Source organism: Pholcus phalangioides, unplaced genomic scaffold (genome assembly GCF_987345545.1).
Source record: "Pholcus phalangioides strain wild (caught in Gottingen) unplaced genomic scaffold, Ppha-v1.0 ptg000005l_1, whole genome shotgun sequence".
Classification (NCBI taxonomy): domain Eukaryota; kingdom Metazoa; phylum Arthropoda; class Arachnida; order Araneae; family Pholcidae; genus Pholcus; species Pholcus phalangioides.
Genome location: NW_028301598.1, coordinates 3,706,644 through 3,723,497, shown reverse-complemented (window position 1 = coordinate 3,723,497; position 16,854 = coordinate 3,706,644). Strand labels below are relative to the sequence as shown.

The following is a 16,854-nucleotide window of genomic DNA, read 5'->3' as shown; positions in this document are numbered from 1 at the left end:
TGCAGCCCCTCCTAGACATAGAAGGCCTCCGCACGGTTTGCCATAAACGTCATTCAGACTACGCAGCAAGTTTGCCACATTTTCAAACACAGCATCCTATTTCGTTTCCTTTTATTTTGGAGTCGAATCTTTCTGATTGGTTCACAAATACCACACGGTGATTGGATGTGTGATTTCTTTTTCGCACAACGATGATACTGGCACAAGCAGGGAATTTTTCCCTGAATATTCTGAAGGTAAATATACTACTTACTGACCTCACAGGCAGTGTGCGGAGGTGTCCGAGTGGCATAGTGATAAGATGCCTGTCTACCACCGTGACGGTTGCCATCACGGCCCCAGGTTCAAACACCGGGGAAAAATAAAAATAATATATTTTCCCTAACAGAGCTTGAGGTGACCACAGATAGATGGCATCTTCATTTCAAACCCAAATAATTTTTGGCAGTAAATTGCAATATAGCGATATGGCCAGAGTTGGTGTTTGGTGAAGTAGTGTTTTTAGGTGGGTTCATTTGAATATAAAAGATGAAAACATGCCACACTACATATCTGTTCACAGAGGTTTATATTATTCAAATAGTCTCTTTCAACTAACTTACGGTAATCCAGCATAACTTTGTCTCAGAGGCGCAGACAGGAAGAAAATAGTTGGGGGGGGGGGGGGTGCTCAAAGGGTCTCAATTCCTAGGTTTCGACACCTATATGCTTGGTCTGACATGTGCCAGATTAGCGAGAGTCTACAGTACTTGAAACCCGTATACAGAGAAAAGCCCAAAAACACCAACAATTTCCTAATAATTATAAAAAATATATATAACACTTCAAATGACAAAGAAACTAAAATTTAATGACTGCTCAGTTGCGTAAAACAACCAGAAGAAATAAACAAAATAACACTTATATACAGTCAACATAATCCAGTGAAACCTCATTATGGCAATTAACTCACCTTCTGTAATTGAATCATGTGTACAACATGGTTTACAGGATTTCATTGTATTGAGATTTCACTAAAATACAGTTACAACAGATTGTGAATACAAATAGTGAGTATGATAAGTATTTCAAAGACAACATCATCGAGCAAACCATCATTAGTAATGTGAAAGCTGAAATAACACCAAGAGAAATACATTGTATGCATTGCATGGATTAGTACTTCCAGATATTTCAAATGTTTGGGATGATCAAGATTATAATAACCAAATATTTTTTGCAGGAGATAAAATTTTCCTGATCCAATAACAAAAGAATACAAGACTGGACAACAACAGAGGTACCGACATGAAGAAAACATTGGGAGGGGATCTGAAAGTTGCTGGTCGTCCTGCTGGGACTCAAGCATTTACGCAGGAGAGAAAAAGTGCATTGCATTGTTTTTTCAGAAATTATTGCCGGGGGGGGGGGGGGAATATCAGGCCCCCTTACAAAAATTTATTGGAGGGGGGGGGGCTCAAATGGCACCAGTCCCTAGGTTCCGGTGCCTATGGAGAACAATGAAACTGTATTCAACATGAAAATATATACTATTCCCAATGGTTTTGACCTGCTGAACATGAATATTGCCATGATAAAGTTTTATCGGCTCTTGTTTTAGAGATATTGCCCAGTCGAGATGTAAAACGTGCTTTACGAGCATTATTCTATAGTGAAAAAGTGGTAAGAGGAACCATAGAAAAATGTCACCAGGGAAAAATGGTCAACCTTGATGCTGGTTCACTATCATTGAACAATTGCAAGAGGATGCTCCTTATGTCCAGTACAAGTGCATTGTGAAAAGGGGTACGTATCACATGCTGATAAATGAACTATTGTGCTGTGATATACTCGTGTCTCTATGTAGGCCTATGTGTGTTGTGTTTTTATGTATATTAATGTTATGTCTCTATATATTGGTAAAGTTTCTATACAATAATAGTTCTATACACTAAGTGTTGTTTTTCTCTGTATTATATACACAGTAGACTCATGTTAATCTGGCACATATCAAACCAGGGTGCACTGAATTACCGAAATCACCACATTACTGGATGCTAATTGAAAAAGCTCATTTAAATAATATAAATCTCTGCACAGCGGCATGCAGTGACATGTTTTCCTTTTCTACGCTAGAAGAAAATCTGCCTAAAAATGCCAGATAACAGAACAGCCCAGAATAACACATGGCCTGATTATCGAGAGTCTACTGCACTTATGTTTCAATGTATTATGTTATTTTATAAGTATTAAATGTGTAAAAAAACCCTAGTCAATACAGCTTTTTTTATCGTCAAATTCCTGTTCAGCGCACCAGATCAAGAAATGACTGTTTCTTGTTTCAGACGCAGAAACTTTGTCAACATTTGTTGTCCTCAGTGTAAACAGAATAAATAACAGAGCAAGTCAAGCTGAACTTGGAGCATGAATCAAGCAGAGTATAAAAAGCTGGGATCAAATCTCAATCTCGACAATAAGATACAAACTTATATAGAGCAGATGCATTATAACTCCTCTGAATGAAACTGGAACTCCTCTAAGATGACCACTCTGCGTTCTGCAAAAAAAGGCCGTTTGCAGAGGTGAAAGTCGAATAGAGATTGTATGACAGGAAAAACAAATTTCTGTGGGGAGCGTATCAAAATAATGGTTTTCAAATGCCACAAAAACATTTTATACTAAATTTATTTACAATGAACAAAAAACAGATACATATACGGTGAAACCTCACTACAACGATACTCGATAGAACGGTAAATCTCTTGAGAATGATATTCTTTCAAATATTGTTCAGAATAACCTATAGTCTGTAATGTTAAGCTTCTCTTGATACAACAATATCCTTTACTATGATAAATCCCTGTATAACAATTTTTTTAGGAGGCTTTTGAAACCACTACAGCATTTATAATTTTAATTTATTTGTCACTTGAAATATCCATCAGTATATTTCAAAATCATCTCACATGTTTCAGTTCTTCCGAGGATGTCTAATATCGGTACTGGGCTTCACTGTTGTTCTACTCAATCTCAGCGTGTTAAAAAGTGAAGAAAGTATCCGCAAAGCTAAAACTCTTCCACACATCCTTTACCTATTCAATAAAGATCATAGGTTATTTGTCTGATTTACCCTGTTGGCCCGGGAACAAATTTTTACTGTCTCACCAGCTAGAAGCAACCGTACAGCATTAGCATTTGTCATCTCCTATTTACAAATGTTTCCAACCTAATAGTGTCACACATGAACAGAAAATCTGATTTATCGGAAAATGTGTTTATAATGTGAATGTATAAAGATTATAAGGTTATACAAAGAGAACTACTAGCTCTGAATGCACTAGAAAAGAGAAAACACACAAATTTTTTTTTAAAACTCTTATCTATACAGGAAGTGGCTGGGGACAGATTGGCTGCAAAATAGGGGTGATTTTTGTATTATGTCTATGGAGCCTATTGTCCGTTCCAAGAAAACCTGGCAGCAAGGGAAAGTTGGCCGAGGAATAGGGGTAGCTGCCTATGGGAGTTTCTCTGTATTTTAGTACTAATATTCATTGTGTTTAAAACTGACACATTTGAGCTGGAAAAATATTATTGGAGGTGCTACAAAGTCAATCTATTTAATAGTCAGGGCGACACATCTGTAGGTATGACACACACACATGGCAAATCTATAGGTACAAAATTGTTGGAAGTGTTAGTACACTACTTCACCACACACCAACTCTGGCCATATCGCTATACTGCAATTAACTGCCATTAATGATATATGTTTGAAATGAAGGCGCTATCTATCGGTGGGCACCTCAAGCTTGTTAGGGAAAATATCTTATCTATATCCTCCATTGGGTTTGAACCTGGGATGGTGACGGCAACCTTCACAGTGGTCGCGACAAGCACCTTACCACCATGTCACTCAGGTGCTCCAGTGTTAGTACACTGATGTACATTTTGTATTTGTTCCTTTTCTAAAAATGTAGAAAGATACATTTATGTCGGTGGAAAAAATCACTAACCAGGAGTGTAGAAAGAACGGAGAGAGGAAGAAAAAAACTTCCGTTCATAGGATTACAATAAAGCTTCACGATTATGAAAAAAAGAGGTTAAAAAAACCGGGAGAGCCAGAATGAATTTTTCACCCTAGGATGAGATATCTCATTTGTGATCATTAAGGGATTACAATGCAACACATTTCTCACATGACACCTATATTGTCACAAATATTGCTGAAAGTGTTAGGTCCTTATTTTTCACTTGTGGCCAACATCTTGTGAGATGCATCTGCAATCACAAACATTGCTAAAATTGTTAGAAAGACAATAAATTTTACACGCAGGGCAAAACATAACACATCTGCATAGAACAATATGGTCGGAAGTGTTAAGAGGCAAAAAGAAAAAAAAATTCTCTTGGTGCAATACAACAAAGATAGAATTTAGATTTGAAGTGATTAAATTTACACAAAACAATGCAATCATCCCAGATGCATTTGCAATGTTTGTATGCATTTCAAGTTGCATGTACAATAAGAATTTCCAACTAAAACTAACAAAATTACAATGCAAATGATTCTAAAAAAAGATTCTTTAAAACACACATTCACTCGAACATTTTGACAAAAACATAATCAAATTTTGATTTGAATTGACTATACAATCATACAAGTCACATATTTGACAAGCTACAAACATAATGTCCACAGAATGGAAAAACTTGCAGTTTCATAGTTAACACACATGCACACAAAAATCGATTATAGAGCACATTACTCAACATAAATATAATAGGTTTGATTTGATCATTAGAGCTTGAGAATCTATATCATAGAGGGCCATGCAACTAAAGAAAAAAAAACTCAGATTTGTAGTTGTTAATGCTACCAAGATTGGTACTCTATGGTACTTTGGGTCACATTTTGCAAGCTATTTTTGGTACCAAAACTAATTGCCCAGTTAGATTGAAAAATTAACATTCAATGGAAATTCAAATATGCTTTTACTATAAAATAAGGGATATATAGCTGTATATCCCCCAAAATGAAGGAGACGTGGAGATGATTTCTGGTATGTATCCCAAAACAACGAATTTAAAGTCATGGTCAAGAAAATGACGATGAATATCATAATATAAGGTATTCACGTTCATTATTCTTGGCGAATTATTTCATTTAGCAAACAGCCAGGAAATCCCACATACATTTCATAGAAATTTATAGAGTAATCTATATTCTCACACAATGGTGGTCCATAATGTACACTTACTCTTTAGTGATCTTTCCTTGTGTAAAACTTGAAGCGAAGCAAATTTCGCATGATATCAACATCACTGTACATATATATACATGCATAGCTGTATGTGTTCAAGAGGGCAATGTTCTGCTCACACGTGTTTTGATTTTTTTTTAAAAATCCCTATTGATTAAAATCAACAGAATCACTGCATTGAACGATTCCATAACTGAACTATATCAATGTTCAAGATTTAAATTTTCTGACTGTCTTCCTTGTTGTGCTAAGGACAAGAATCTTGAGCTTCCTGATGCTGTTTACCTAATGAAAAAAACCCAATAGCTTATCCAAATTGAATTGGATACCTGAGAACACATTTTTTTCTATCACAAAATAGTCTCATATCACATTGTTTATCATTGAATGTGCGAAGGGAAGCACTTCCTCATTTCATTCTCTTGTAGGAGCAGACAAACAGCACCTATAACAAGAATATAGTACCATGAATACAGTCGATTCATCCTGAGACAAATTTATATTTCAATCCAAAATTAATGATCTATTGATAAATAGTGATCAGTTTCCAGGCTACCCCAATTTGTTTACCCAGTGGACTATTTCAATAGCCGTCGAATTCCGACGTATAGTTTGAATTCCAATAAAAGTCCATTATAATGAGTATGGCTTATAACAAGAATCCCGCTGCAAGGAGTGATTTGTGACCAATTTTGAGTTTATACATGTTAAAGATACAATATTCGGTTATAGCAAGTTGAAAATTATGAAACTTTTTACTATAACGTCAAAATCCCCCAAAAAAGACAGTCTTTCTCCCCACCTTCAAGAATTAAACTGAAAGGATTGATTACTAGCACACATGCTCTTCGTAAATATGACTCTGAGGAAAGGTAAACTGAGGAAAATGGAAATTGGGGGTATATAAGTGGAACCACATGTTATTTTAAAAATTCAGTTACCTTCTGGGAATGGTCTCTTGTGAAATTTTTCTTTCGTACTATAGTTTCCAGTAAAAATATAATTGGTTTAATAGCTGGTTATACAAGGTTACAAGGAGCTTTCATATGGAGAAGTTAAGTTTAAGGTCTTACTTTTTCGACCATTTCTGAAAGTGCGAGTTGGCCTAATATAGGTATTTTGGTGCCAATTTCTTTCTTTTCAATTACTTTATCATTTTAATATAATTACGATATATCTTTAGGTAAAGTAGGAATTAAGAGGTTTACACTTTCCCTATGTTTTCACTGTGCCGAGGCAAGTGGAACCCAACTGTAAGGTTCAGGAGAAAAGTGGTGGAATAAGGCTGAGGAGAAAAAGGGATTGCGCGAGAGAGGGGGGGGGGAGGACTTTATCAACTGTGATACAAATGTGAAGAAAGAAATAAAGCTCCAGAGTCAGCACTAACTACTTCTATAAACTTAAAAAATGAGTGTCTCGAAACAGGGGAAGAATGGAACTTCATAGACACATAACGTCAAAAAACATTTCAGAAGCAAAGGTTTGTGACTAGGTTTTCGTCAAATTCACTAATAAAAAGTCAGTAAAGATTTTCATTGGGAAAAACAACTATAAATAAATGGAGGCTCGTCTAGAAGCAAAATTTGGAAAAAGTATTGCTACATCTACCTTTCAATGGCACAACATTGAAAATTAAATTATCATTACAGGTGTGATAAGTGCTGTCACTTCCTTCACCTCTCAACTTTGATATAGTTCAAGAAAATTCAGGTTTCCTTTCCCATTTGCCTCATATGATTTCGGTTTATATTTATAAGTGGGGGAAGGGTATAATTGCATTGGAGTTTTCTACATACTGAAGTTGTTAATTAACATGAGTTTTTTGCATGCTCAGGTTGTTAATTAGCTTTGCATAGAATAATAAAATGTTTGGGCTTTTTGTAGTTTAAATGGGTTTTCCCTTTCGTTTAAAGTTCTTTATGAATGATTTTAAAGTGCTTCAGGTTCCACTTGCCTCCTCGAGGAACCAGTGCCCCACTAAAAAATAAAATTAATCTTGGAAATGGGACACTGGCCCTAAAAAATATGATTCAAAAAACCTGGCTGCCATATTTTTTAAGAAGTTTTGTTGACTTTTCCAATGTAGGTGCTAGGTTGAACTTGAACTAATGAAAGAATCGATCCCACTTCAGTTTATCTTTCTTCAATCTAGCAATGGATGGACACAGAAAAAAAGTCAAGTTTTCATGAACACACACACCCCTTTTTCAGATTTTTATAAGCTTTTCCACTATATGCACACAATATGCAACCATTCTATTCAACTTTTTTCCTCTTCCATTGACTAAGAGACTATGGTCAATGCCAGGGTAAGTTGTTTTCGAACAACTGAACAAATTGTGTTTAAAAACTTTATGATTGTTGGAAAAATGTCAACATGCCCATATAGCCACTGAATTAAGCACTGGGACAATAATTGAAAATTTTGCTCGAACAGTCAGCTAAACCATTTTGATAAAACAAAATTCTATGCAAAAACATCTACAGAATTAACTGCTGTGAGACCAAAAACCAATTTCAAGACTGAAGGATTCATTCACTAATATTAGAGCAAAATGATCCAAAATATAATAATAATGCAGATATGGCAGGAATTTACCTCAAATTACCTCGTTGGGCATTTCGCCTGTTGTGGCCTTGTATTTGTATTAATTTTTGCAATTTGTAACCTGACAAAACAAAAAATATCAATTCACTTATAATGAGAAGCTCTTTATAATGACAGTTTTTCCTGTGGTTCTGAGCTCTCGTTTCTCCTTATAATGAACATTTACTGTATAAAGTGTTTTCAAATGACGTGCATTCACTGAAAACGTAGCTGCTAAAATTAGAGAATCAAAATTAGGGAGATTCTTCATGCTGATATATCCCAATTTCAAACAAAAACAGTACCAAGACTAGACCTGGATCCAGGGCGATGTGTTTGGGAGGGGTGATTAATTATGTAGTTTCACAAAATCATCCTATATTTTACAGGACAGACCAATTTTCCTCAAATTATCTGGCTCTTGGGAGGGATGATTGCCCACACTACGCTCTTCTGTATCAAAGTTTGAATGAAACAAATACGAAAAGATATTTTTGTGAACTAAGTGAGGATTTTCTACGAATGAAAGTAAAATCATAGGGATTTTACCCCCCCCCCCCCATTATTATTTCACTTGAAATAGAGTCAAATAACCAAAGATTCTGATGATGATCCAAAACTGCACCAAGAGAAATATTGAAAAATCTGATGCACCAAATGGCACGATAAATTACTAGTGATTGGACCAAATAAAATATTCAGTTATAGTTCATATGTTGGCTAATCATAACAAACAGAACATCACGTCAATATATTACCCAACACAAGTCATCCCACCAATAGCCAAGGGGCCGAATTGATACTGGCTTCTATCAAATTTCATCTTTTCCTAGCCAGAATCAAACATTTAATCATGGGTTTTTTTAGTTTTTTCTCTCTAAAGAGAGGTTAAAATATGGATTTTTTTGGCAATTATGGTAAAAATTCAGGAAAATATGAGAATTTTTCAGGAGTTCCAGGAGATTGAGTAGAACTCTGGGAAACTTGGAAGCCAAATGTCGTAATATTTTAAATTTCATCTAAAAATAAAATAATTAGTTTAAATACTTTTCATTTTATAATTCCAAATAATATCATCCAAGAGAATAAGAAGTATCTAACACAGTGAGCGATAAACTCAAATGAGAGTAGAATTTTTTTTAAATTTAATCTTATTGTCTTAGCGGAAAAGGTACTTTAGGGAAGAACCTATGCTAAAGGCAAATTGCAGGGGCAAAAACTCCTAACCGAGAATAAATATAACCGCTATCACACTGACCGTGGATCCCATTTAGGTTGGTTATTAAATCTTACCCCCCCCCACCTCTTGCTCTGAAAAAAATTACAACCATACAAGTGAGATACTGAGATCAGAATGAAACTGAGTGCTTGTAGAGCTGACAGCTTTCCAAATTCATCCCAGCAATTCCCGATTTCACTATATTCTCAGGGCTTCCAGATTATGAATTTATATTGCTGGTTTTCAAATATTGCCATTAACTTAAAAAGAATAAAAACTTGGAAAAAGGAAGAAAAGAAATATTGAATTCACTGTTGTTTTTTTGCCACTGTTTCTAATTTTAGAAACGACCATTTTTCCCATTACGTGAAAAAGCTCTAGCGACATTGCACCACCAACACTGACTTCAGGCCCAGTAGCCTGTATGAAAGGTGGTCCAAGCAATAAACATGACAGCCTGTTCACGTTGAAAACATTTATATATATATATATATATATATGTGTGTTCAATCTTACAATGGCTTTTGTGGATAATTCGATCACTATATTTTCTCTATGTATGTCTACTACACTGACCATATTTCATAGTGGAAATTACAAAAAATTGGGATCTATACACCGGAAAATACATCATTAGCTGTGGGTAAAAGTCTAAATTTATTGCTGAAAATTGTAGAATTTAAGCCTTCAATAAATCTCGGTCAATTGTAAGAATTCAACGAAAAAAAAAACATTCACCATAATGTAAGTGTGTTTATATAAATGTCAGAAATTCATGGAAGCACTGTTGAAAAAACTGGACATTTCTTTAGAATAGTTGAAAACCAAATTATAATGGAAAATTTGGTTGTATTTAAGTTTCATAAAATATGGGCAATATGCGTGTGGTCACCTTACATATTATTTCTTATTTTGAATCTCTCATTATGTCCTTAAATAAATTTAAACGTTCAAAGGTATGTTCGCTAGATTTTTAAGTAAAGTGCCAGATTTCCATAGGAAAGTTATAGGATTTTTACCTTCTGGCATGTCTGACATACTCATAGAAAATAAATATCTAATACCACACCACAGACCCGCCATGTGTCGAAATGTGCTACGAACTCTGTGATCTTTATAGAACTACAACCTTTTTAATGTTGATCTTTATTGCATTAGTATAAGGACGGGATGCAGACGTGCCAACTTTTGGAATCCAGAAATTATCCCAAGAAGAGGGGGTACCCTGAGGTTAATAGGCACGATCAAAAAAAAAATTCACAAAATTTTTTTAAATCAATTAAGAAAAGGTTCCACCCCCCACCAGGTTCTGCATTGCCCATTAGCAGAATAGCAGAATATAATTCAATGTCAATCTCTCCATGCAGAATAGAGAAATTACATCTGCATACTGTTCATAAAGCATAAGTGTTTATTTTCGTGAATGCTATCAGTGATTGATAATCTTAGATATTTGAACTCTTATAAGCAGTTTCATATTTTCTTTCTGACAATACATTTAATCAGAGGAAACAATTAAAAAACTTCAAAATACAAAGCTGCTGATGAAAAAACGTATTGTGTTTACCACATTGAATACAATCATTTTTATACAGGAATTTCGGCAAAACCAAGGTCATCCCCCTGATAAATGAATGTCGATAATGCTAAGTAAACAAAGTCACGTCTGCCAATTTTTTAAATGCGGTCACTAAGACTTTTTACGGCTGCTCTCTATGGGTGTTTTCAATAACAACGACAATAGTCACTGATGTCAGGATAACGTGAAAGCTCGCGGAAAATCTAATTTACTGACAAAATCTAGAGAAATTTTAACAAATCTGGAGAGCAGGAGGAAGGGAGAAAAATTTGGAGTCTCCCACCTAAATCCAGCGAGTTGCAGGTCTGGGGATGGTTTCATCTGTGATTGAAACAAATTGCACACTTACGCTAATGAGAATGGAGACCCCAAGAGGAACAGCAAATAGAAAGATCAAGTGCGTCAAGAAGCTTCCACCCCAGAGAGGACCAATGATGCATCCTAGGGATATCATGCTTCTTCTGAGACCTTGAGCAAATGCTAAAAAAAAAAAAAAGAAAAAAAGATTCCATTAAAAAACATCAAAATAAATTTGTCAACCTATTTTTACATGTAAGTGGTATAATCTGTGAATGTTAAGTGTGTCCTTCATTACAGAGTGCAGAATGATCTCCACTTGTACAGTATGCAAATTACAGTGGTCCTCTGTGTAGCTACCCATTTTCATGCAGCTGTTTTCTTATTTCCAATTTCATTTGTAAATATTATTCAATACATTATTTTCCCATATGTGTGATGACAATGCTTGCAATTTTTTTCATTTTTTTGGTTGCCAAAGCCATCAAAACAGTATTATGATATTCCTTTTAACGAAAATCCCTCAGATGCGGTTATCCCTCTTTTAGTGGAATAATAATTTTCTCGGCGGAAATAAAAATATGCGTTTCAACCCCCTGATTAAAGTGGTCACTTCTCTTTTACGAATGAATTTTTTTTGTCGCACCAGTGTCCACAAAAGGGAGGTTTTACATGTTTTCTACCCTCACCATGTGTGATATTTGCACAATTCCCATATCTATTATAAATATTTTTCTTGTTTGTAAATGAAACATAATAGAGTGCCCACTGCATATTAAAATCACTTTTACTTTGACAATTTTAATTTATTAAGCAACTGATTTTTATAACCCGGAAAATAAAAAACTGAAATTAAACTAACATATGTAATATACATATATTTTTGAATGAAAATTCTACAAAGTTAAAATATGATGTAAATTATACTGTAAATAGACACTTTTGTTAACAGATTATTTTTTATTAATTAACTGATTAAACTACAATACAATACAAATACACAAATACAACGCCACAACAGGCAAATTTGCCCAATGAGGTGGCTGACTTAAGAACATCATGGATCCCGAGCCATTCCTTAGAGGCCCTACCTACCACTGCTACAACCCCCACCCCCCCGCGGAACTCCCAACGAATCGGCACATGCGGGAATGTGCGTGTACGTGTAGTGAAACCTGACGTGAAGTTTTTTGTTTCTCTGTAATGCTTGTTATGTGTAGTTCTGCCATCTGCCACCAGTTTTTCTAACTATGAGTGAAGTGTTATGATTGAATGATTTATCGTTGTAGGACTGTTGCTCTCTGTGGCGAGACTTTTTAACGGGGAGATCGGCTCGCATTTGCGCCTTGAAGTTGGGAACCACAGAAAACCAACTTCAGCCAACCACCACTGTGGGGTTCGCACCCGGATCCTCGCATCGCGAGTCCGTCGCTATAACCACTCGACCAACTAGCACACATGCAGTGCACATAGTTTTTATACTAATCTTCTCAAGGAAACTATCCTCACATTTTCTTGAAGACATGGTTTACTGGCAGAGTCTGTCATTTTTTTAATACAATTTGAAAGTTTTTAAAAAGTACTATAACTTAAAGTTTCCCATTTCTTTCACTTTGATCTACCGTTCATCCAAGAACAAGCAAAACTTTCCAGGCATTAGCTGCAAATGGAATAATTTCAATTGTTTGATCTTCTAATTTTCTATTTTTTTTTTTTATTTTATGATTCCCAGGGCTCCCACTCAAAAAATGAGAAAAAGTAGGAAAACGCAGGAATAAAAAGTAGGATGGGGGAGGGTAACCCCCTTAGACAACATAATCATAGCATAATGGAAAAAAATCAATAAAAAAATTTTTTTTTTGCAAAAAAAAAAAAATTAATTTTGAATTAACTTTTTTTTTCATAGAACTATTTCAGTTTCCTATAAGATTGACTCAAGCCAAAGCAATGATAAATGACTTGGTTACAAAACCAATTTTTGGCCAAAACAGTGCACTAGCAACCACAAATAATTCTTTGCTGTCTCTCCTCATATATATTATATTCTTTTTTTTTGGAGTCTTCCAAAGTGCAGAGCTTGTCAACTCTCTTCGACAAGGCACAGCAAATTTTGAAGACTTACGTTTTTTAAGAATGACGCTCCTTCGAGACCACTCTCAAAAGCACAGTGCAAAATGCGTAGATTGCAAGATCCGATGTAAATAAGGCAAGGTGAACCTGTTTTACTGCTTTGTCCATCATTTTTTAAAGGGATTTGTTCACATTTTACTGTTCAATGCCAGTGTAATCATTTTTGACAAATGAAGCACTTTCATTTTCAGCTCTTTGCTGAGAATTGTAAATATTATTTATGCCTCTTCATGCCCTAAAAATACAGAAGATAATGGAATGTCATTTGGTAGCACCAGTATCACCAAACCTAGAATAGGCCTATGTATCCAACTGCTTTGAAATGCAAACTGTTGTTTCACTTATTTGCACCATAATTTTGAATGATGAAAGTTACTGTCCAAGACCATGAAGCAATAAATACAAAATTGTTTTTCTATCCAGACAGAAGTTTTTAATGGCTACTATACTTGAACCCTCAAACTAAGCAAATGAAAAAATTATCAATTAAATGGTCCACATACACCCCCCCCCCCAAAATAACCTTAAAAATGATAAAATTTCTGCTTTGGCAGAATCATTAATTGCATTCTTCAACATTTGTAATATTTGGCAATATATCAATGATTTTCTGCTCAATTAAAATCAATTACACAAATTTTGTCGATAGGATTTGGTAAAAAAAGTAGGAAAAGTAACACAAAACCAAGAAAGTAGGCCAAAAATAGGACATTTTACCAAAAAGTAGGAAAAGTAGGACGAGTGGGAGCCCTGAATTCCTGAATCAGATTTTTCGGCTGACATTTACAGTTCCTCTTTAAATTGCCCATAATAAGAGTATACTCAGTAGTGCTCAAATACTCAGTAGAAGTAAATCACAAGGAAATGGTTGGAAGGTGTCATCCTCAAAAAGCTTCGAAAAAATTACCATTAATTCCACTCGTTAAAATATGCACGAAAATATAAAAATATCCAGAAGAATTATTATGGGACACTCAAAAAAAATTTAAATATTAATATTTTGAATGCCAATAGAGGCCAAGAATGACAAAAAATTCTACAACCCTAGAGTATTAGTGACGTCATTCAAACAACACATGATCAGGCACAGCATACACAAAGAAAGAGGGGGAGAAAGAGAGAAATAACTGGTTTCTACTTGTAGAAGAGAGAAGCTGGTAAGGAAGGAGGAAACATATATGCACAAAAGCACTAAATTTAAGAAAAGGATTATTATTTTTTCCTTCCATCACTTTGTTATTGTTATTCCCCCCTCTTCCGTTCTTTTTCTTCTCTTCCCTTAGTATTCAACAGAAAACAAAAAGGGGAGGTAGAGAGTGAAAACAAAATTTCCTAGATATTGCCAAGAAGCTTGAGAGACCCCCCCCCCCTTATGCTGAAGTTTAAAAGAAAATTTGCAAACAAATGTCAAGTGCTTAAAATTAGACAGTAATTAACTAAATAAAATTTCTTTTCAAGTTTCTTAGTACCAATAACTTAATACGATATGTGGAAAATTTACATCCTAATGATGGTTCCTGCTTGATTTTGACTATTAATCAAGCACTGACAAATAATATAGATGATTTCAAATTAGATAAAAGAAAAAAATAGCAACTGGTACCATATATGCTCATGTATAAGCTGACCCCCCTCACTCCAGGACCACCAAAACCACAATAAATTGAAAACCTGTGTCTAAGCTGACCTCCAAAAATCATTGCATTTTAGGAAATTTTCTTTTCCCATCACCCCCCCCCCAATGCAATCTAACCCATAGGATCCTATGTTATGCCCGTATCTACTACCGCCCCTCTGACACTTTCCACCCCCCCCCCCCAACGGGGCATTAATGCCCACGTTGGGAATCACTCATCTAGAGGATAGTTCCCAAACTGTTTGTTCCATCACCTCCTTCATCAGAAATTTTCTTCTCTCATCGCCCCCAACTCAAGTGAACCCATAAGATCCTATGTTAAATCCGTAGCTTCTATCCCCCCCCCACCCCACCCGGACCACTCCATTTCCCACCGGGGAATGTAACCCACTTTGGGAAATCCCTATATCTAGAAGATATTTCATAAATGCATTCTGCGGCACAAGTTAAACTTCCACTCTATTTATTATCTCTGAGTTGATTGGCTTCTTTTTAGAGCTCAAAGAAGAAAGTTGTGTCAGAATATTTATCATGGAAAAAGACTGATGATGCATATGTGTGTCTGGCAATATGCATAATAGACATTCAGCAACTGCTGCCATCTATTTCACAAATTAACAGTTAGTCAATGTAATAGTGAGAGACTTATATCTTTGAACTCGAGAAACTGTTGTGGATCTATCAATGCCATGATGAAATTTTTTGGCTGCTTCATTTGTATACCAAAAACTGACTGGATTTATATCAAAAGAATGATCTTTAATTTGTGGGTTGGCAATATCTTTTAATGGTTACCAAAGTTCATCATACGGCTAGAACTCGATCAAATAAGTTTAAAAAAATCTAGCATACTTATGGATATCATCAGATTCAAAATTAAAAAACTGTTCAAAGTGTTAATACATAGAAATAAATCCTAATATGATATGATAATGAGCAAAACAACAGTCTATGATTACCTTGACTATCCTGGCTGATTATTTTGGAAAGTAAAGATGCAGAGCAGACAACGATTATGGCAATTCCCAGTTGGTCGAAGATAACAGTCACAATGAACAGCCACAAGGTTGACTTGTCACCTATGGAGCATAGAGATCACAAGTTTAGTTTGAACGAATGTCAGCATGAGATACAGTGACCCAATAGTGCAATAGTTTTTAAATGCACATGTGCAGTAAACTATGTTGTGCCAAGCAGGGGGATATTAATGCATGTATTCAGCGGGGCTGTCTTAACACTATTCTAGCGGTATGGTGTATGACTCCATATTGAATATACGAACTTGAAGGGGTTGACATTGATATTGAAGGACCGGACACACCCCACTTCACATCTCTGAGAGAGATATCTAAGTGTTCTCGATGGGTGGATGTGTCCAAAAATTTTATCAAATAAAAAGTAACATAGAGATAGATTTAGGGCAATCTGGCCCAATAACAATGATTAATTTAGAAATCTCGCACATAACATCAGCTGATCATCTCTCGGTACTGGGAGCGTCCTTGACTTTGAATGTCACCTTCTTGCCAGAACAAAGAGTCATTCTGGACGGTTCAGGCTAAACACGTGATTTGGATAGTTCTGCATCTTTGGACGAGAGCAGGCTTCAGCCAGTCCAGCGATACTGTAGACTTCCAAGTACCAATGAGGATCGCAAAGAATTTTGGATGGTGTTTCAGGAAAGCATATAGGCCATCATAAGGACACTGTAGCAGTGGTTGAACAGTCACGTCTTAGAAAGACATGACTGCAGGTAGCAAGATTCTTGTGTACGAACACTGTATGCCACAGGAGCAGGACAGAGTTTGCTCATGAACTCGCTCAGGTTCTCTGTGAAAGCAGCTCGGAACTGCAGGTGGGTTGTGAAGGGTCGAAGAACTCGCCGGGCAGCTTCAAAGTTGTCCCGTACTGCATCTCTGCTGAATTGAGTCTGATATCCTCTTTCACGGCAGCTCAAATGCCTAAGAGGACAAACGGCAAGCACTGTGTCCAAGACGATCGAGGAATGCCATCGTATTGCAGACTTTAGTTGTCTGTGATACAGCTCCACCATCCCATTTGACTGAGGATGGTATGCTGTAGTATGAATTTTTCAGTCCTGAAACATGACGTATATCAGTCGTAAATCGGCTGATGAAGTTAAGCTGATGGGATTGTCTTTGAGAA

At 35.7% G+C, this 16,854-nt stretch overlaps 1 protein-coding gene across 1 annotated transcript in view; it reads right to left on the bottom strand.

Moving 5' to 3' along the window:
* Positions 1-829: 829 nt before the first annotated feature.
* Positions 830-16,854, bottom strand: part of Cln7 (CLN7/MFS domain-containing 8) — a 38,797-nt gene continuing 22,772 nt past the window's right edge. Inside the window, exons 8-10 of the mRNA XM_089232141.1 lie at positions 15,648-15,767; positions 10,975-11,105; positions 830-5,685 (exon numbers count right to left, since the gene is read on the bottom strand). Coding sequence (XP_089088267.1) covers positions 5,650-5,685; positions 10,975-11,105; positions 15,648-15,767 — 287 coding nt within the window. The 3' untranslated portion in view covers positions 830-5,649. The remainder of the gene's footprint in view (positions 5,686-10,974; positions 11,106-15,647; positions 15,768-16,854) is intronic.